The 21,715-nt window shown below is 46.4% G+C and overlaps 1 protein-coding gene and 1 long non-coding RNA gene across 2 annotated transcripts in view; one reads left to right on the forward strand and one right to left on the reverse strand.

Annotated features, from left to right (window-relative positions):
• Positions 1-2,020, forward strand: part of LOC143936003 (cadherin-like protein 26) — a 157,555-nt gene extending 155,535 nt beyond the window's left edge. Inside the window, exon 20 of the mRNA XM_077460265.1 lies at positions 848-2,020. Within this exon, the coding sequence (XP_077316391.1) occupies positions 848-1,093 (246 nt within the window). The 3' untranslated portion in view covers positions 1,094-2,020. The remainder of the gene's footprint in view (positions 1-847) is intronic.
• Positions 1-21,715, reverse strand: part of LOC143936005 (uncharacterized) — a 356,680-nt gene that overhangs the window by 300,205 nt on the left and 34,760 nt on the right. The window lies entirely within an intron of this gene.

Here is a 21,715-nt window from a genome sequence, read left to right on the forward strand (position 1 = left end):
GTGTTCAGGGCAGGGCCAGATCATCCACAAGGCGAACTACCCTGAACTCTATGGTTTAGTGAATGTGCAGGGGCCCAACCATGCACCTTCCTAACACATCACAAGAGAAAACGTACCTGTAAGCAGCTGGTTTCTGAAGTCAGTGCCAGTACAAGGTAAAGAAAAGGGGTCAGTGTCCCTGTGACTATTGCAATCCTTATGTGGGCGTGCAGCTGTGGTCAAAATCTGCTACATTCCCTAGGGGTGCACTGTGCCCTACTCTGACTCTGTGTAGGAAACTTCATGCAGAGTCCCTGGTCATTTGTATTTGTTCCTGGGCACTTTGAAAGGGAGCAGCAAATCAGTCCAACTATATTAAGTGGTGATTCCGTTCATCTTTGTGTGGTCAAGCCCAGGTATTATTCAACTAGACACATGCTACATGAATTCTTCAAAAGCTGCTAAAGCACTAAGAGGCATTTTTTTCAATTGTCAGTTAAAAATAACATAGCTTTGAATTGAATCAGATGAAAGAGTTTGAGTCTTTGGTTTCATGCATGGCATTATTTAAACAAAGAAAACTTTAAAAAAAAAAATTCAAAAAGACCCGTATGTCCGATAAAGCCACAGTACTTCCCACTGAATTGCTTACAGCTCTGTAATTAATCAGTCTACATGAACAGCAATCACTCTGATGGTAAAATAGTCCAAGAACAATTTTTTGCTTCTTGAAAGATCCTTAATGAACAAAAATGAACCTTAAATGAACAAAACAGAACAATGTTTTTGCTTCTTGAAAGATCATTGGAACTGTAATTGTAGTGAATTGTCCCATTACAAAACTGACATGTTGTATTGTCATTTACAGAAGCTCAACACTAATATGAATGATACAGAACTGTACAAGCCTCGGGTGTATGCAGAGGAAGGGCAACTTTCTAGGGTATGCTCTTTGGACTCCATTAGCATCTCGGGAAGTAGTGTCCACCTGTCAAGCCTTCAAAATTTTGGATCCAAGTTCAACGTTCTGCAGAGCATTTGTGAAGACCATATGAACCTCCCAAAAACTGACCCTAAAACAGAAGATTTTAGTCTTCAGAGTCAGCAAGTATAGTTTGTGTGCCAGAAGATATTATAAGGCAGCATGTATATAAACTCTGAAAAAACAAAACAAAAAAAAAAAGAGTTAATCCAAGAAAGGAAACGCTCTCTAGGCAGTTGAAATGACCTATCCGGGCCTATAAAATGTTTGCTTTTTCTATGCAGCCAGTTCTCGGTTCTATTAATGCCCTTCATGCAATATCAAGAGTCTCCTAATACAGTTCTGAATTCTGGCTGCCCTTCTAAGAACCTGTCTCGTTCAAAATCCAGCACATGGAATGAGACACTACCATATGTACACATACAAAAAGGACTTTAGAAATGTATTGACTTTAAAACCTATTCTGAATATTCAATCCGTTTCATCATCCCATCCACTGACAGCCTTTGAAATGTCAGCCATGGGAACAATATAACTGGAACAGGTAATTACATTTAAACAAATCTTCAGGATTGTACAGTTACCCAAATTTCTTCTGGAAAGATGAATGAACAAGTGCTCAGTTCTTTTCAAACTCTCTGGTGTAAGTGGCTGCATATTGAAACTTCTGTACTCTAACGTGGGTGGAGTAGCCTAACTAATGGACTCAAAACTATCTTCAAGATATACTTTGAAAACTTTGACAAGCAACATCCTCCACATGTAAGGAAAATGGAGCGTTTCATGGATTTACACAGATGGAATCTCAGTTTGCACAAACATTAGTGTATACTTCTATAAATAGCATGCATTATGTATTCTCAGGGAACAATGAAAAGGTGATTGGCTTATATTGAACTTGGCAATGGGGTTAAAGCAAGATTTTAAAAAGGGGGTTTCCAAATTTGTAATTTACATGTTTACTTTGTATGTACATGCTCTACAAATACTGTATATGCATTTCAAACAATCAGTATGTCATTGAAAAGCCTATAAAAAGCAAATATTTAAGATGTGCAATGGTTACTTTTTTTAGGCTAAATTTACAAATCCTATAAAGCAGAGATATGCAATTAGCGGACCGGTGCAAAAAGTACAATAACCCAACAACTGATCACTTTTTACAGGTAACCAAAGTCCCATCCCTCCATTATGATCAGCCGCCATTGGCAACTGCTTTTTGCAATTTACACCCCTACACAATTTAGACCCTTACACATATTTAAACCCCCCCCCCCCAGTACTGAAACCGCGATCACTGGCATACAAGGGCCATTAAAGACTCTAATGGGTTTTACTTCTGCTTTGCCTGCAAAGGTAAAGCATAATGGGCTACTATGTATTGCATAGTAGCCCATTATGTGTTACTTAACTGACACAGGAGTCAGCGATGTCACCACTGTCCCCTGTAGTACGGAGCGTCCATCTTCTTCCGGGTATCGCTGCTCTGGCCACTCACAGTGCCGGAGCAGCGACGACATCACTCCTGCGCATGCGCATGGGAGCCGCCACTGATGGCATATCACTGTTAACAGCGGCATACTCAGTACGCCCTCGCACCCCTGTCTACGGCGCAATCTCCGTAGACAGTGGTGCCTGTCTTTTTGTAAATATCTCCTAAACCATGTAGGCTTAGGAGATATTTCTTGGGCCTACAGATAAGCCTTAATCTAGGCTTACATGTAGGTCAAAGTGGTTTGTAAGGGTTTACAACCACTTTAAAAGTAAGTGTTGGTTTTCAGTCAGTTCAGCATCTATGTACATTTCCTCAAAACTACACTACAGATGCAGGTCATAAAATTCGAATATCATCAAAAAGTTAATTTATTTCAGTAATTCAATTAAAAAAAGTGGAACTCCTATTTTAAATAGATGCATTACCCACAGAGTGATATATTTCAAGCATTTCTTTCTTTTAAATGTTGAGGATTTTGACTTGCAGCTAGTGAAAACCCCAAATTCTATATCTAAGACCAATAAAAAAAACGATTTTTAATACAGAGATGTTGGCTTACTGAAAAGTATGTCCATGTACAGTATAGTATGCGCTCAATATTTGGTCGGGGCTCTTTTTGCATTCAGTACTGCATGGATGCAGCATGGTATGGAGGAGATCAGCCTGTGGCACTGCTAAGGTGTTATGGAATCACGGGTTTCTTTGATAGCAGCCTTCAGCTTATCTGCATTGTTGGGTCTGGTGTCTCATCTTTCTCTTGACAATACCCCACAAATTCTCTATGGGTTTAAGGTCAGGCGAGTTTGCTGGCCAATCAAGCACAGTGATACCATGATCATTAAATCAAGTATTGGTACTTTTGGTAGTGTGGGCAGGTGCCAAGCCCTGCTGGGAAAATCAGCATCTCCATAAAGCTGGTCAACAGAGGGAAGCATGAAGTGCTCTAGAATTTCCTGGTAGAGGGCTGCGTTGACTTTGGACTTGATAAAACACAGTGGACCAACACCAGCAGAGGACATGGCTCCTCAAATCATCAATGACTGTACAATTTTGCATTTCATTTGGAAATCAAGGTTCCAAAGTCTGGAGGAAGAGTGGGGAGGCACAGAATCCAAGTTGTACGAGGTCCCGTGTGAATTTTCCACAGTCAGTGATGATTTGGGGAACCATATCATCGTCGCAATGCAGACGAGCTGAAGGCTGCTATCAAAGCAACCTGGGCTTCCGTAACACCCCAGCAGTGCCACAAGCTAAATGCCTCCCTGCCACGCCACATTAATGCAGCAATTCATGCAAAACGGGCCCAGACCAAGTATTGAGTGCATACTATATTGTACATGGACAGACTTTTCTGTAAGCCAACAGTTCCGTATTAAAAATATTTTTTTATTGGTCTTTTGTAATATTCTAACTTTCTGAGATACTGAATTTTTGGTCTTCACTAGCTGTAAGCCATAATCACCATAGGAGTTTCACTTTTTGAATTGAATTACTGAAATAAATTAAATTTTTGACGATATTCTTATATATGCATATTTTTAGCACTGATCACTGTAATAATGTCACTGGTTCGACAAAAAAAAAAAAAAAAAAATGTCAAAAATGTCAGCTAGGTGTCCAATCTGTCTGCCGCAATGTCGCAGCCCCGCTAAAAATTGCTGATCACCGCCATTACTAGTAAAAAATAAGTCATAAAATGCCATAAATCTTCCCCCTATTTTGTATGCGCTGTAACTTTTGTACAAACCAATCGATATACGCTTATTGGGATTTTTTTTTTACCAAAAATATGTAGCAGAATACATATTGGCCTAAATTTATGAAGAAATTCGATTTAAAAAAAAAATATTATTGGGTATGTTTTATAGCAGAAAGTAAAAAATATTACTTTTTTTTCAAAATTGTCTGTCTTTTTTTGTTTCTAGCAAAAATAATAAAAACCGCAGAGGGGATCAAATACCAAACGAAAGCTCTATTTTTGTGAAAAAAATAAATTTTATTTGGGTACAGTGTCGCATGATCACGCAATTATCAGTTAACACAACGCAGTGCCATATTGCAAAAAAATGGCCTGGTCAGGAAGTGGGTAAAGCCTTCCGGGGCTGAAGTGGTTACCAGTGCCTCACTAAACCAGAAGTGAAACAGTCATTTCAAATAAAACCAAAAAACGTTAAACGAATGTAAGCCGATTCCAGATCAGCATGTGGAGCTGCATGCTGATGTCATCCTTGGTAAAAATAAAATAAAAAAAATAATAAAATAAAATAAAAAAAAAAGAGGGGAAAAGTCCACTTAAAGTGGGGTGCCCCTAAAAAAAAAAAAAAAAAAAAAAAAACTAAAAAAGTCAGCAGCTACAAATACTGCAGCTTCTGACTTTTAATAATCGGACACTTAACTGTCCCAGGGTCTAGCGATGCAGGGGAACGAAGCCCCCCCTCGTTCCCCGCTCCTCTCTTACTGTGGGCACCCGGCTGTGGCTTCACAGCCGGGCACCCACTGCGCATGGTGTCGTGTTACACTGCGCAGTCATTTGGGACACGTGACAGGTCCCAGATGACTGTGCGGCGTGAGGGGAAGTGATGTCACCAGACCGGGCAATGAAGAAGGCAGACTCCGAGGGACCCCCTAGCAACAGGCATTTAGAGGTGAGTGAAAAAAAAAAATTTTTGCCCAATTATTTATCTATTTTTTTATTTTTTTTTAAGAATTTTAAACTATTTTTTAATATTTTGGTGGCAACACCACTTTAAAGCTCCTCGGGGGCTCATGTAAATTATTCCAATAAAGACAGTAATAAGCATAAACTAACAGCATATGCTAATCTTATAAAGATCATCAGCTAATGTTAGCCGAGAAATCATGTAATTCTTCGCCAGAAGTGAGTCAAAAGGTAGACCAAGCCCAGGTTCACACTGAAGCCTTGAGAGTTCAGCTGAACTTGTATAATCTCGCTTCCGCATGCCAGTCCCGATTTCACAGACATCTGTGCATGTTTCTGCACACAGCAATGGAAATTGTAACCTGAAATTGCAAAAAGTAGTACAAAAACTACTTTTTGAAATCAGTGCGGCGTCGCACCGATTAGGAAGGATGCCAGTGCCGGCAAATGCCGCCGATTTGACATGTCAAATCGCACCAGTGTAGGGCTTAGTCAAAGAAATGGTACAGATATTTTTGGGGAATAATTGAAATGGTTTGTTTATCATCATTTCAGAGCTTCAATGTCAATCCTGCATCTTAGCTTAACCGCTTCGCGCCCGCCCTATAGCCAAAATACCGCTGCAGAGCGGACGCTAACTGCCGGAAGGCCGTTCCTGAACGGCCTTCTGTTTACTTCCACAATGCGCGCTCCCGCGTGCGCGCATCAGGGAAGTTCTGTCGCCTAGAGGCGATTCAGTTCGCATTGTGCGCTATACAAGTATTTCATTCATTCATTCTGTGCTGGCCGTGTCCCCTGGACACAGTCAGTCACAGATCGCTGTAAACGGCCAATCACAGCGGCCGTTTACAGAGCGATCGGCGTGTCCAATGTGAGATGATCTCATATGAGATCATCTCTCAGCGTCGCTCTCCCTCCTCACACAGACAGCGTGTGAGAAGGGAGAGATCAACGGCTGCAGCGGCCGTAAGAAAAAAAAAAAAGTGTCATCCGCTCCAGTGCCATCCTCCCCCAGTGCCATCCTCCCCCAGTGCCACCTGCCCCCAGTGCCACCTGTTAGTGCTATCTGTCCTCAGTGCCACCTGTTGTCAGTGCCATTTGTCCACAGTGCCATCTGTCATCAGTGCCACGTATAAATGCCATCTGTCATCAGTGCCACATATTAGTACCATCTCTCATCAGTGCCATTTGTCATCAGTGCCACCTGTCAGTGTCACGTGCCATCTGTTGTCAGTGTCACGTGTCATCAATGCCACTTATCAGTGCCATCTGTCAGTGTCACGCGTCATCGGTGCCATGTATTAGTGCCATCTGTCATCTGTGTCACGTATTAGTGCCATCTGTCATCAGTGCCACGTATAAGTACCATCTGTCATCAGTGCCATGTATAAGTGCCACGTGTCATTGTCCTGGTGCTCCAGGGCCTTCAAAAGTGTAATAGGTAGTCAACAAGTTAGATGTGTAATTTATGCTCCTAGAACACGTGATGGCGCTCCCTGCATGTTGGGCCTCTCTATGTGGCCAGGCTGTGAAAAAGTCCCACACATGTGGTATTGTAATACTCAGGAGGAGTAGCAGAATTTTTTGGGGGGTGTCATTTGTGGTATACACATGCCATGTGAGAGAAATAACCTATTACAATGACAATTTTGTGGAGAAAAAAAAAAAAAATGAAAAAATCTTAAATTTTGCAAAGAATTGTGGGAAAAAATATGACAACATCAAAAAGCTCACCATGCCTCTTACTAAATACCTTGGAATGTCTACTTTCCAAAAAGGGGTCATTTGGGGGGGTATTTATACTTTCTTGACTTGTTCAGGTCGCAAGAAGTGAGATAGGCCACCAGTACATCAGATGTGATCAATTTTGTGCGATTCGCACCACAACTTGTAGACTCTCTAACTTTCTCAAAGACCAAATAATATCCACTAATTTGGGTTATTTTTACCAAAGATATGTAGCAGTATAAATAGTGGCCAAAATTTATGCCGAAAAATTAATAATTTGCATAATTTTGTCACAGAAACAAAGAAATATGCGTTTTTTTTCAACATTTTTGGTCTTTTTTTCATTTATAGCGCAAAAAATAAAAACCCCAGAGGTGATCAAATACCACCAAAAGAAAGCTCTATTTGTGGGAAAAAAGGACAAAATTTAATTTGGGTACAGTGTTGCATGACTGAGTAACTGTCATTCAAAGTGTGAGAGCACCGAAAGCTGAAAATTGGTCTGGGCAGGAAGGGTGTTTAAGTGCCCAGTAAGCAAGAGGTTAATAAATATGGAGAGACTGTTATACATATAGCAGCATAAAATCATTTTAAAATCTGCATCCTATTAAATGTTGATTAATGCTTCTGGATGGGATGAATGTTTCAAGAAATGAGAGCACCTAAAGGTTAAGTGAAATTTCCAACGTGGAAAGTTAGAAAATGACGTCCCTAAGGCTATGGAGATGCTTTTTCTTTGGAAAGTCATGATTTAGGAAATTGTAGATTTTTTAGGGTTCAGAGGTGTAGGTGGGAAGTTTATGTCAGACAAGCCAAGGCACCATTCACTTTGAGCCGTGTTCATTTTCAATCCTAACACAGGTTTACTTTCAACTTTTAACGGCATTTTGCAAAATGTTTCTCACTTTGCAAACGTGAGAGATGCAAGTGCTTATCGCTCCATGAATTTCATCTTTTACATTCAGTGGGAATTTTGTATTGTAGGCGTTTTTTTGTATACAGTGCCTTGCAAAAGTATTCACCCCCTTGGCATTTTTCATGTTTTGTTGCCTCACAACCTGGAATTAAAATCGATTGAGGATTTGAATCATTTAATTTACTGAACATGCCCACAACTTTGACAATTTTTTTTTTTTATTGTGAAGCAAACAACAAATAGGACAAAATAACAGAAAAAAATAAATAAATCAATGTGCATAACTATTCACCCCCCTAAAGTCAATACTTTTTAGAGCCACCTTTTGCAGCTATTACAGCTCCAAGTCACTTTGGATAAGTCTCTATGAGCTTGCCACATCTTACCATTGGGATTTTTGCCCATTCCTCCTTGCAAAACTGCTCCAGCTCCTTCAAGTTGGATGGTTTGCAATCTTTAAGTCTGATCACAGGTTTTCTATTGGGTTGAGGTCTAGGCTTTGACTAGGCCAGTGATGGCGAACCTTGGCACCCCAGATGATTTGGAACTACATTTCCCATGATGCTCATGCACTCTGCAGTGTAGTGGAGCATCATGGGAAATGTAGTTACAAAACATCTGGAGTGCCAAGGTTCGCCATCCCTGGACTAGGCCATTCCAAAACATTTACACGTTTCCTCTTAAACCACTCAAGTGTTGCTTTAGCAGTGTTTTTTTGGTCATTGTCCTGCTGGAAGGTGAACCTCCGTCCTACCCTCAAATCACACAGAGTGGTACAGGTTTTGCTCAAGAATATCACTGTATGTAGCACCATCCATCTTTCCCTCAACTCTGATCAGTTTCCCAGTCCCGACTGCTGAAAAACATCCCCACAGCATGATGCTGCCACCATCACTTTTCACTGTGGGGATGGTGTTCTTTGGGTCAAGCCCGGATTGGCCATAGGACACACCGGGCAATTGCCCGGAGGGCCGCGGCCGTCGGGATGCAAGTCCATGCAGGGCACAAGGCTCTTTGAGCCCGCGCCGCTCATGCAGCCTCTCCGCGGCAGCTCGGCTCAGCCCATCGGCGCCGGGGGGACGTACACATAAGGGGGGTGGAGCTAGATGACAAGCCTTCGGCCTCTCCGCGGCTGCCCATATAGGTCAGCCATCGGTACCAGGGGGCGTGACTGCAAAGGGGGAGGAGCCAGATCAGACACCTGCTGCTAGTTCCTGAAAACTTGAAGCCAGAAAATGTGAGTGCAGCCCCGTGCTCTGTGCTCACCCCCTGTAACCTGGATATGAGGAGCGGTAGGGGTGGCTGCATATAGAACAATCATTCTCTCCATCTTCCTCCTGCAGTATCGGAATGCCTTCGAGAGGTAGAGGAGACTGCAGGAGGAAGATGGAGAGAATGATTGTTCTATATGCAGCCGCCCCCACCGCTCCTCCTATCCTGCTTATTTCTGCTGCCCCCCCGGCTCCATCTCCCCCATGTTCTCTGCCGCCACCCCCATGCTCTCCGCCACCCCCCGCACTTTCCACCTCCCCCCTGCTCTCTGCCACCCTCCCCGTGCTCTCTGCCAACCCCCATGCTCTCCGCCAACCCCCAGTGCTTTCCACCTCCCCCATGCTCTCTGCCACCCCCAGTGCTTTCCACCTCCCCCCTGCTCTCACCCACCCCCAGCACTTTCCACCTCCCCCTGCCACCCCCCCGTGCGCTCTACCACCCTCTCCGTGCTCTCTGTCCTCCCTGTGTTCACCACCCTCCATGCGTTCTTCACATCCCCCATGCTCTCCACCAGCCCCCCCCGCTCTCCACTTCCCCCATGCTCTCCGCCCCCCTCCCTGTGCTCTCCACTTCCCCCTCATGCTCTCCACCAGCCCCATGCTCTCCACTGCTCTCCATCTCCCCTATGCTCTTCCTGTGCTCTACACCTCCCCCTATGCTCTCCACCACCCTCCCTGTGCTCCATCTCCCCCCATGCTCTCTGCTGCCCCCTGTGCTCTCTTCTGCCTCTTGTGCTCTTCTCTTCCTCCCTATGCTCTCAAGGTTCTTTCCTGTGTTCTCCATCCCCCCATGCTCTTTACTGGTCTCACCTCGCCCCCCCCCCCCCACACCTCTGCTGGGTTCTCCTTCACCTCTCACAGGGGATCTGTCAGAGTGGAGAGTGGGGAAGGGGCCGGTTAACATGTCATGGGCTGCTCAAATGCCTGGGCCTATTTTTTTGTCCCAGTCCGGGCCTGCTTTGGGTGATGTGATGTGTTGGGTTTGCACCAGACATACCGATTTCTTTGATGGCCAAAAAGTTCAATTTTAGTCTCATCAGACCAGAGCACCTTCCTCCATACATTTTGGGAGTCTCCCACATGCCTTTTCGCAAACTCAAAAAATACCATTTTGTTTTTTGCTGAAAGTAATGGCTTTCTTCTGGCCACTCTGCCATAAAGCCCAACTCTATGGAGCTTATAGTCGTCCTATGTACAGATACTTCAGTCTCTGCTGTGGAATTCTGCAGCTCTTGCAGGGTTACCTTAGGTCTCTGTGCTGCCTCTCTGATTAATGCCCTCCTTGCCTGGTCCGTGAGTTTTGGTGTGCGGCCGTCTCTTGGCAGCTTTGCGGTTGTGCCATGTTCTTTCCATTTGGTTATGATAGATTTGATGGTGCTCCTAGGTATCAAAGATTTGGATAATTTTTTTATAACCTAACCCTGACTTGTACTTAACAACATTGTCCCTTACTTGGTCTTCATGGCAGTGTTTGGATAGTGGTGCCTTTTGCTTAGATGTTGCAGCCTCTGGGGCCTTTCAAAAAGGTGTGTATATGTAATGACAGATCATGTGACACTTAGATTGCACACTTGTGGACATCATTTCACTAATTATGTGACTTCTGAAGGTAATTGGTTGCACCAGAGCTTTTTATGGGCTTCATAACAAAGAGGACGAATACATACGCACATGCCAATTATCAGTTTTTTATTTCTGAAAAATAGTTTTGTACATAACAAAATGGGTAAAAAGCAAACAAAATGGGTAAAAAACCAAGGGGGTGAATATTTTGCAAGGTGCTGTAAATCCTGCGCTTACCTATGGCAATAGCCGTCACCATGGGCGTCCGCAGAACTTTTTCCAAGGGGGGGCATCATTTTAAGGCCACTCATGCTCCGCCCCTTTTCGACAATATCATGAAAATCTTTCCACTGGTAATACATATGTGTTATATAACAAACAATTCATCTTCACTTTGTATTGGAAGTTACTCTGGTGGCTGCGTACCATGCCCATATAGCCTAAAGAATGTACATCTTTTTACATTGCAATACATCTGTTGTGGCCATATTTTGATCTCATACTGTCACTGTATAGGCTGTTTTCATAAAGAAAAATATGGCAATAACAGATGTATTGCAATGTAAAAAGATGTACATTCTCTAGGCTATATGGGCATGGTACGCAGCCACCTGAGTAACCTTGCGGACGCCCATGCTTTCAAAAACCAGCCCTGGAAAAAAATTTATACCAGCCAAACAGCATAACGTCATTATTTTCTTGTTCATGAAAGGGAAAACCATACATTTTACCAGTTAATAGTGGTAAATGATCAATCATCAAGGGGGACCCCAGGAACTCAGAACGTGGGGGGGGGGGCACCTTCTGCAGAAAGAATACTCGAAGGTAAGGGGGGTGGGTTACTAATATAAGGAGGAAACCCTTTATATCAGTGCCCCTTACATTATCGTAATCACTCCCCCCTTACATCAGTGACCCCCCCCCCCCCCCCCCCCGACTGGCCTGGCAGTGCTTTCACTGACCTCCTCTCAGGTGCACTGTGCAGGGCTCAGTCAGTCGGCTCCAGCTTGGTGGCTCTGGTTTTATCCTATAGTCTCCTGTCCACAGTCCACAAAATTCTGACTTCTCCCATGACCCCCATCCCGGCGGTGCTCCCACTCTTGACTCCTCTCCAGACTCCCTCAGAGACTGCAGACATGTTACAGGAGATGGTCAGAGACTGCAGACTTGATGCAAGAGCTCAATGCAGCCTCACCAGTGCCCATCAAATGCAGCCTCACTGTGCCCACCAAATGCAGCCTCACTGTGTCCATCAAATGCAGCCTCACTGTGTCCATCAAATGCAGCTTTACTGTGCCGTGAATGCAGCCTCACTGTGTCCATCATTGAAGCCCCTCCTGTGCCCCTTGTCCCAGTCTGCAGTCCCTGTCTGTGGGAAGGTGTGTTGTTGATGCTTGGTATGGTACCTTGCATGCCAGCAGGATATCCATGATGGCCAGCAGCAGGCAGGGTCTGTTCTCGTTTTGGATGGGGACTGTGCTCCTTCCAGAGGATCTGTCTGCTGTGAGATGGAGTGGTCCCTGGCCACCTGGACCTTCAGCTGTCCTCATTTTCCAGCCCCAGTCAGCCTGTCCTCTGGTCCTGGGGAAGTGGAGAGCACTGGGTGGGAGTTGGAGAGAAGGGGGAGCAAAGAGTACTGGCTTGGTTGGAGAACACATGGGTGGGGGCAAAGAGCGAGGGGGAGTGGAGATCACAGGGGTTGGGAGCAGAGAGTGCTGGGGGGAACTTGAGAGCACTGGGGGGGGGGGGCAATAAGAACAGGGGTAGAGAGCACGGTAGGCTGAGAGCACTGGGGGGGCTAAGAGTGTGGGGTGGTGAAGAGCACTGGGGGGGGGGGGAGAAAAACAGGGGTGGAGAGCACGGGGGCTGGAGAGTACTGGGGGGGTACAAAGAGCAGGGGGGAGAGCTTGAGAGCACCAGTGGGGGCCAGAAAGAACAGGGGTGGAAAGCACTATGGGGGGTGGAGAGCACTGGTAGGGTTGGAGAGCACATGGGTGGGGGCAAAATGCAGGGGGAGTGGTGAGTACAGGGGTGGGGAGTGGAGAGTGCTGGGGGGAGCCAAAAAGAACAGGGGTGGAGAGCACGGAGGGTAGAGAGCACTGGGGGGGGCTGGAGAACACCAGGGGGGCAGAAAGAACAGGGGTGGGGAGAATGGGGGGCAGATCACTGGGGGAGTGGAGAGCACTGGGTGGAGAGCACTGGGTGGAAAAGAACAGGGGGAGAGCACTGGGGGGGGGGGGGGAAGAGGAGAGCACTGGGGGGGAAGAGAGCACTGGGGGGGGGGGGGAAGAGAGCACTGGAAGAGAGCACTGGGGGGGGGGGAAGAGCACTGGGGGGGGGGAAGAGCACTGGGGGGGGGGAAGAGCACTGGGGGAGAGCAGGGGGGAGAGCACTGGGGAGGAGAGCAGGGGGAGAGCACGGAGTGGAGAGGACTGGGGGGAGTGGAGAGTACTGTGGGGGGGGAACGGGGGGAGTACTGGGCGGAGTGGAGAGCACTGGGGGGAACAGGGGGGGAGAGAACTGGGGGGGACAGAGGAAGAACAGGGGGGGGAGAGCACTGGGATGGTGGCTAGAGAAGGATGGGGAGAGCAGGGGGGTGCAGCAAGAACAGGGGAGGAGAAAACTGGAGGGGGCAGGAGAGTGTGGTGGAGGAGAGTACTGGGGGGGGGACAAGGGGGAGAGCACAGCACTGTGGGAGGGGGCACTGGGGGGTAAACGGGGGGAGTGGAGAGCACTGGGATGGTGGCTAGAGAAGGAGGGGGAGAGCAGGGGGGGCAGCAAGAACAGGGGAGGAGAGAACTGGGGGGGGGGCAGGAGAGTGTGGTGGTGGAGAAGAGCACTGGGGGGGCAGGAGAGTGCGGTGGTGGAGGAGAGCACTGGGGGGGGGGGGGGGACAGGAGAATGTGGTGGTGGAGGAGAGCACTGGGGGGGGGCAGGAGAGTGTGGAGGAGAGCACTGGGGGGGGGCAGGAGAGTTTGGTGGAGGAGAGCACTGGGTGGGGGGCAGGAGAGTGTGGTGGAGGAGAGCACTGGGTGGGGGGCAGGAGAGTGTGGTGGAGGAGAGTGTGGTGGAGGAGAGCACTGGGGGGGCAGGAGAGTGTGGTGGAGGAGAGCACTGGGGGGGCAGGAGAGTGTGGTGGAGGAGAGCACTGGGGGGGCAGGAGAGTATGGTGGAGGAGAGCACTGGGGGGGGGGGGGGCAGGGAGCACAAGGTGAACTGGGGACAGTAAAATAAGTTGGATAGGAGACCCCCTGCAGCCCCCCCCCATCCTCCTATCCAGGCACTGTGGCACACAGGGCGGGCTGTACCTGTAGCATCTCCTCCTATGGATAAAACTGCTGGCTGGCTGTGTACGGCGGCGGTCGCTCTGTAACATGGCCCCGCCCCCCAGATCGGCTCGTGTGATAGGTAGAATGTTGATTCTCTCTACTATCACACAAGCAGGTCTGGGGGGGGGGGGGCGGGGCCATGTTACAGAGCAGCCGCCGAACACAGAGGCAGCCTGCTCTGTGATCCAGAGGAGAGAGCGGAGGATGCAGCCGCCGGCGGACTCAGCAAAAAAAATGCAGCATGGCGGCGGCTGCAACACCTTGGGGATTCCAGGGGGGGGCACTTGACCCCCCTTGCCCCCTGCTGCGGACGCCCATGGCCGTCACAGATATAGCAAGCCCTCCTTCCAGAAATACCAGAGGAGATTCCATAGGATCAATCTAGAATAGGAACTTCAGTTGTGCAATGTCTTCTGATGCTGTTTACAGGGCTAATTGGACTTATCGGTTATAAAAGCTTTTGATAAAATTCTGTTATGGTTAAAGTGGTATTAAAAGCTTATTTTTTTTAACAAACCTGTTATACTTACCTGCTCTATGCAGTGGTTTTGCACAGAGCAACTCTGATCCTCTTTTCAGGTCCCCCGCCCGTGCTCCTGGCTACTCCCCCTCTAGCAGTGCCCCAGAGAAAGCAGCTTGTCCTGGAGCCACCGTTGCATTTATGCTTCTAAACTTCTGCTCTATGCATCCATAAGACACAAAGCCGTGGCTCTGATCGGATCCCCTCCCCAGGTCCAGGGACAGCCGAGGCCATCGTGAACATCCCCGGATCAAATTAAACTCGGGCAAGGATTGGGGGAACACTTGTTCTACCCACTCTTCAGCCCTCTATTTTAGGTACGCTTCCCCATCATAAGCCTCAGAGGTCAAGCCTAGCCTCAAAGTTGGAAAAGACAAGGTCTAAGCAAAATGTGAAACCAAGAGAAAATGCTTTTAGTCATTTTTAATGTACAAAACCTTCCTGACAGGTTCACCTTATGAAAATCGATACAAATGTAAAACGTGCTTGATTGTGTAAGCGAATAATTATTTGTCATTTAAATTTTCTGTTAATGAAGAAGGCATTAAACTTCCCAAATATAACCAATCATCACCAGAATCACTGCAACAGCAGTGGTAACTGACACCCGAAAGAAAAAAAATAAATGTATACACATATACACACACCCACGTACTATATACTATGTTATGTTACCCACCCGACCCGTCCTCTCACGGCTGCCTCCCGCACATATACAGTCCCTGGCTTTGCTGTAGTTGACCAGGTGGGGGGTTAGTGCTCCCAAAGAGCAGCCGGTGACTGGCTATGCAACTGGCATAGGCAGAGCCTAATTGTCTGCCTACACTCCACTGGCATCCTTACACATTTAAAAACTCCTCCCTGGGGCAGAGTCAGTCTGTGTCCAGAGGAGGAGAGCGAGGAAGACATGGGGAACCCCAGGCAGTGGCACACTATGGGGGTGGGGGGGCGGAATGCACCCAGTGACACCCTCCAGGAAGCAGTTGTATTGCCGGACAGGATAAGAGGGAGGGCTCTTTTCATATTCCCCACCCAGCTTCCTGCTTGGTTTTTTCCCCCTCACCATTGGCCACTCTCCAATAAAAAGAGACTAGGGGAGCATCATGGGACATGTAGTCCCAGAAGATTGGCGGTCCCATTGTTCTTCAAAGGGATCCGGCTACACCCCCCCAGCATGCACTCTGCTGGGTGAAGAGAGAGAGAGAGATCCCGGGAACAAGTTGAGGGAATGATTGCTACACTGTAGCAGCCAGTTACAAAAGACAGGAAAACGAAAAGGGACTGTGCTGGGTGAAGCCAGAGAGAACGCCACGCTGCAGCAGAGACAGAGCCATGCTGACCATCACCACCAGAGAGCACAACACTGCCCATCGCCACCAGAGAGCGTGCCACCCTCCCCATCACCACCGAAGAGAGTGCTACACTGACCATCACCACCAAAGAGAGCACTACACAACATAGGGTGAGTAAACATCCAGCCGGAGAGGGATTACTGCTGCTGTTTTGCTGGGTCTGGGAAGAGGGCCTGTCGGCCATTATGCATTACTGATCCCAGGGACTGAGGTGGGGAGGGGTAACACCATGTTTTACCGCACCAGGTGACAGTCGATCTCCCCAAAGAGAACAGTGGGGCTCTGACAGGTCCGTCTCAGCACAGTAAGCGGAGACGGACCTGTCACCTGCCTGCTCAGAGGGGATCAACGGAGCGACCCCTGCTGAGCTAGCGGTGTCAGTCGTATCGACCCCATGTGAAAGGGGCCTTACAGCGTCATCTCATGAGATAATATATGAGAACGTGTTTAGGGGCAGGGTAGGGGTTGGGTGGGGAAACTGGTGGTGAGTAACTCATAACTTGAAATTTTAAAGGCTTGCATTGTACATTCACATCGGCCCCCGCCCTCAAGGACCTTACAAGTAGGCACTTGATACCCACTTTTAATGTACAGAGAGGAATAGGTGGAGCTCTAGGAGGAAGAGGTGGAGCATAAAAGAGGAAGAGGTGTGGTTGAGAGATGACCGGGTGGGTCTTAAACAGAAAGGGGTGTGGCCTTGACAGGAGGGGGTGGGTGATATTTAAATTAGGGGGTTTAAGTTTAGTCAGGCCTAGGGCAGCACAAAACCTAAATACACCACTGTCCCTACACATGTACTTCCTTGAAATCTGTGACTCATATTCACCATTAAGGATGAGCCGAACACCCCCCTGTTCGGTTCGCACCAGAACCTGCGAACAGACCTAAACTTTGTGTGAACTTTAGAACCCTATTAAAGTCTATGGGACTTGAACATTCACAAACGTGCTAATTTTAAAGGCTAATATGCAAGTTACTGTCCTAAAAAGTGTTTGGGGACCTGGGTCCTGCCCCAGGGGACATGGATCAATGCAAAAAAAAAGTTTTAAAAAACGGCCGTTTTTTCAGGAGCAGTGATTTTAATAATGATTAAAGTGAAACAATAAAAGTGTAATATTCCTTTAAATTTTGTACCTGGGGGGTGTCTATAGTATGCCTGTGAAGGGGCGCATGTTTCCCGTGCTTAGAACTGTCCCTGCACAAAGTGTCATTTCGCAAGGAAAAAAAAAGTCTTTTAAAATCACTTTCAATTGTCGACTCCCAGAGAATACTCAATGAGTGATCTCTGTATTACGGAGCACAATTCATTCATTGATATAAAAAAAAAATAAAAAAAAATAAAGCGTGGGGGTTCCCCTAAATTCAATTACCAGGCCCTTCAGATCTGGTATGGATATTAAGGGGAACCCCGCATCAAATTTAAACAAAAGTTTGATGTGGGGGTCCACCTAAAAATCCATACCAGACTCTTTATCCGAGCACGCAACCTGGCAGGCCGCAGGAAAAGAGGGGGGGATGAGAAAGTGCCCCCCCCGAACCGTACCAGGCCACATGCCCTCAACATTGGGAGGATGCTTTGGGGGTCTGTGACCCCTCAAAGCACCATGTCCCAATGTTGATGGGGACAAGGGCCTCATCCCCACAACCCTGGTCGGTGGTTGTGGGGGTCTGCGGGCGGAGGGCTGATCAGAATCTGGAAGCCCCCTTTAACAAGGGGACCCCCAGATCCCGCCCCCCCCGTTTGAAATGGTAAGGGGGTACAAAAGTACCCCTACCATTTCACAAAGAATGTGTAAAAATGGTTAAATAAGACAAACACACTTTAGAAAAAATCCTTTATTAAAAAAATAAAATAAAAAAAAATAGATTTCAGCGGTAATCCACTCTTGCTATCCAGCAACGGATGATCATCTCTCCGGGGTCCAGCGATGGCTGATCTGATCCAGCGAAGGGCGATTTTCAGTCCAGCGCTGTCCATACATGCATCCATCTTCTGTCTCCACCGCGGATACACTGTGGGGATCCCAGCGCCGACGTTTCTTATATTAGGAGGGCGGGGCCACCCATCACCTGACCCCCGCCCCCTCTGACACTGGTGAGGGAAGCCATGGGGTTCCCCAGTGACGTATGGGTGACCCCGCCCCCCTCTGATGTAACGCAGGTTTCTACACGCGGTCGGATTATCCGACAAGGTCTGATCGGACATTTTCCGACCATGTGTACAAGGGCTTAGACTTTGTATACAGCAGCTCTATTGGGGTATGCGTTCCAGAAGCTTGCAATTGAGCCAGATGGCTCAGAAGCGCAATAGGCCAAGTATTTGCTTTTCTTCACACCTAGTTGCCTGCGCCATTTGTTGCCACTGATACTTCAGTCCTCATTTGTTTCCATTACTAATGCCAGTGCCATTCATGCTGGGGTGCTGCCCAGACATTGCAAGTGTGTGTGTGGGTTACAGCCTAAGGGGGCTTAGTAACTCCAGTCCAACCCCTATAGAAAGGCTGAGTGAGCAGGCAGGACTTGAGTACCCAAAAGTGCATTTCAGGCGATCAGTGAAAGCATACACTGAGCCACTAAATGCTATGCAGCAAGCACTGCAGCAATACTATAATCTAAAAGTTCACTCAGTGTAACTGGATCACAGTGCTCTTTAAACCTTAATACATAGGAAAAAAAAAAGCTGCTCGAAGGGCCATTGGGACATTACCTTCTGAAGCCTGTGCTGGGTAACTTTATCTGCTCCTTATATCACAAATTACATTCAAGATTCCAGGAAAGGCTTTAAGGGCCATTGTTGACAGGCTTTGGGTTTGTGTGGGTGGCATCAGTTTACGTTAGTTTGACTGACCTTTAATCTGCTTCAAGCCAGTTTTGCATTGCCATAGACTTGTAAAGAATGCAAAAGCTACCCAATTCGAACATAAACCCACTGACACAGCCCCTTAAAGGAGCTGTAAAAGGTAAAAAAATTTTAAGCCATTACCACTCTCTGTTATATACTGATTTCTAATAATTATATGATTTCCTCTAAAAATATTGTATTACCTGTTAAATTTGTATGTAATAATCGTCCTCCTGCTATCCTCCAGCGATTCTTTCCTCTACTTCCGGGTTTGACGTGCGCGTGCATTAAAGCGATGTCACAGCAACCACAGAACTACATTTCCCATTATGCTTAGCGGCATCGCGCATGTGCAGTGCCATTTTTTCTATATTTCATCCAATGAGAACGAGCAACGTTCTCATTCACACGCCGCCCACATTAGGGGCGGAGTCAAGGCGGGGCAGTGAAGATTAGTGCAAATTACAAATAAGGCACAGGAGGTGGCGCTAGACACGCCCACTAACCACCAGCCCCTGTTTCTCTGTGATACGTAGAGAGCGTCTCCACGCAGGGCTGTAGTCCTAGGGAGGGGGCGAGCACGATCACTCACCACCGGGCAAAACGGCTTGACTGACGGTGACAAGCTCCATGAAAACAAACAAGAAGTGAGGATTTCAAACAAGGGTTAGTGACATTTAGAAGAGAAATCGAAGGAACAGGTAAGTGAACTAGTACTGCATTAGCTTAAAAGGAAGATGGTTAGCAAATAATAAAAAAAAAATAAAAAAAAATTACCTTTACAACCGCTTTAAGCCTGGAGCACACTGGGTTGAAAGAAAAAAAACTGACAGCTCTGATGGGAGCCACTGTACTAACAATCCGACATTAGTACAGCAATCTCCACCCCTGTTGAGCTCTTGTGTTCCATTGGCTGAGAGCGCTGATCGGTTGCCTGTTGGCTGCTGGTTTTCCAGCATGCTCGTCTGACAGAAGCCAGCCAACCATCTGGCTTCTGTTGGACCAGCTGACATACAATGTCCTAAATGTTGGCTGTTTTTTTATTGATCTGGCTGATGTCTCCTGACTTTCAGCCCATGTGTACTAGGCATTATTACAATGACCATACAATCAACTTTAGACTTACCAAAACTATGCAGTATGAGGACCAACCTCATTTATACAAGCAATCTGCATCCAACAAGGGAGACCCTTGTGCTACATATTTTCTGGTAGAGTTAAAAGATTGTAGTGTGTATAGTGAGCCTAATGCCCCGTACACACGATCTGAGTCTCCGACAACAAATGTTGGATGTGAGCTTGTTGGCTGAAAGTCTGACAGTGTGTACGCTCCATCCAACATTTGTTGTCGAAATTTCCACTGACAAATGTTGGCTAGCAGGCTCTCAAAATTTTCCGCCAACAAAACATTGTTGTCGGAATTTCCAATCGTATGTGTACACAAGTCCGACGCATAAAAGTCCACGCATGTTCAGAATCAAGCAGAAGGAGCCACACTGGCTATTGAACTTTTTTCTCGGCTTGTCGTACGTCACCAGGTTCGTAATTGTTGGCCAACATTTGTGTGATCGTATGTATGCAAGACAAGTTGGAGCCAACAACCTTCGAACAAAATTTTACGGTTTTGTTGTCGGAAAGTCCGATCGTGTGTACGGGGCATTAGTCCGATTGTTAGCTGGGAGCTACTTCCTAGCACCAATGTTTTTGGCAAGATACTTTCTGTAGGGGAGACAGCTAGAAGCCTGCATTAGACGTCTTTGGAAATATCTTTCCTACATAACAAGGAGGTTCCATATTACCAAGAAAAATAATTGACTGGTACACTATAGATATGCATGGAGGAAAAGTTTAAGGTCAACCTAAGGGCTCCATTCTAAGCCCCTTTAGTTTTTTTTACTTGGCTTAAGCTAATGCTTTTTGACCAGTCACGTACCATGCTAGATCCTCTTCTCTCCTAAACAGTAGTTGACATTTTTCCCCCTCGATGATGCAGAAAAGTGCCAGCATAATTACTTTAGTGCCACTTGAAGTATCAATACAGAGCAGGTGCAGGGTGTAATGCTCATGAAGTTAGGCCATGGTGACCTGCCCTTAGAGTCTCTTCAGCTTTTCAAGTTGAGTGACACTAGGGCACCAGTCAAGTGGGACAGCTGAGTCACAGCTGCTTTATTTTTATTTTTATTTTTTTGTGTAAAACCTAAGCTGGGTTTCAAATGCTGAGCAGATTCGTGTTCCCTTCATGCATTTCAAGGTTTAAAAACTTTAATTTTAGTGCCTTTAACTTGCATTTATGAAGGGACTAATCCTTGCAAATCTCTATGAAGCCAGCAGATGGCAGGCATGAGCTTTTTTTTAGCTAGTGGGTCCTTTCAAAATAAATAAATAAATAAATAGACCAATTATCAGTATATGTTGGGTCAACTTAGAAAGAAGCAATATGTAATGCAAGTCCAATAGATTATTCTAGAGAATGAATGCATCAACATGACAACTGAGCTGAAGAATGCAAGAATCTAGATCATAAGCACTCCATTAAGTCCCCTATGTCATTACATACAGTTCTGTCTATCACTGCGACATCCCTGAAGAGACTGCGGAATATATATTCATGGTAAATGGGAGTATATAAAAAGAGAAGTATATTCCATTGTATCGGATTGTTACTTACAGTATGTTAAAACATTAAATCAAATCATACAGATTATCCTAATTAAAGTTTGTGATATTGTTTAAATGTTGAGAGCAGTTTCAGTTTTTTTTTTTTTTGGCAAACAGCAAAAACAGGATTCTAATGTTAAAACGTTTGCCTCTTTCTACTGTGGAGTACTTTGGAATTGATTATTTAGATACACGGGATCTATATATCAGGTCGGAAAATTTGATTGTTCAGAACGAGGTGACGTAGAGCCAGTGGCGGACTGACCATTTGGCTACTCGGCCACTGCCCAAGGGCCCCGGGCCACTAAGGGGCCCCCATCAGGGTTGCCAGCCTCAGTAAAACCAGGGACAGTATGTAAAAATCTGTTTTTTTATATGTGTCTCTGAAATGTCACTTACCGACATCCTTTTGGTCTAAAAA

This window comes from Lithobates pipiens, unplaced genomic scaffold, assembly GCF_037356315.1.
Source record: "Lithobates pipiens isolate NorthernLeopardFrog02 unplaced genomic scaffold, aLitPip1_a1.2 Scaffold_28, whole genome shotgun sequence".
Classification (NCBI taxonomy): Eukaryota; Metazoa; Chordata; class Amphibia; order Anura; family Ranidae; genus Lithobates; species Lithobates pipiens.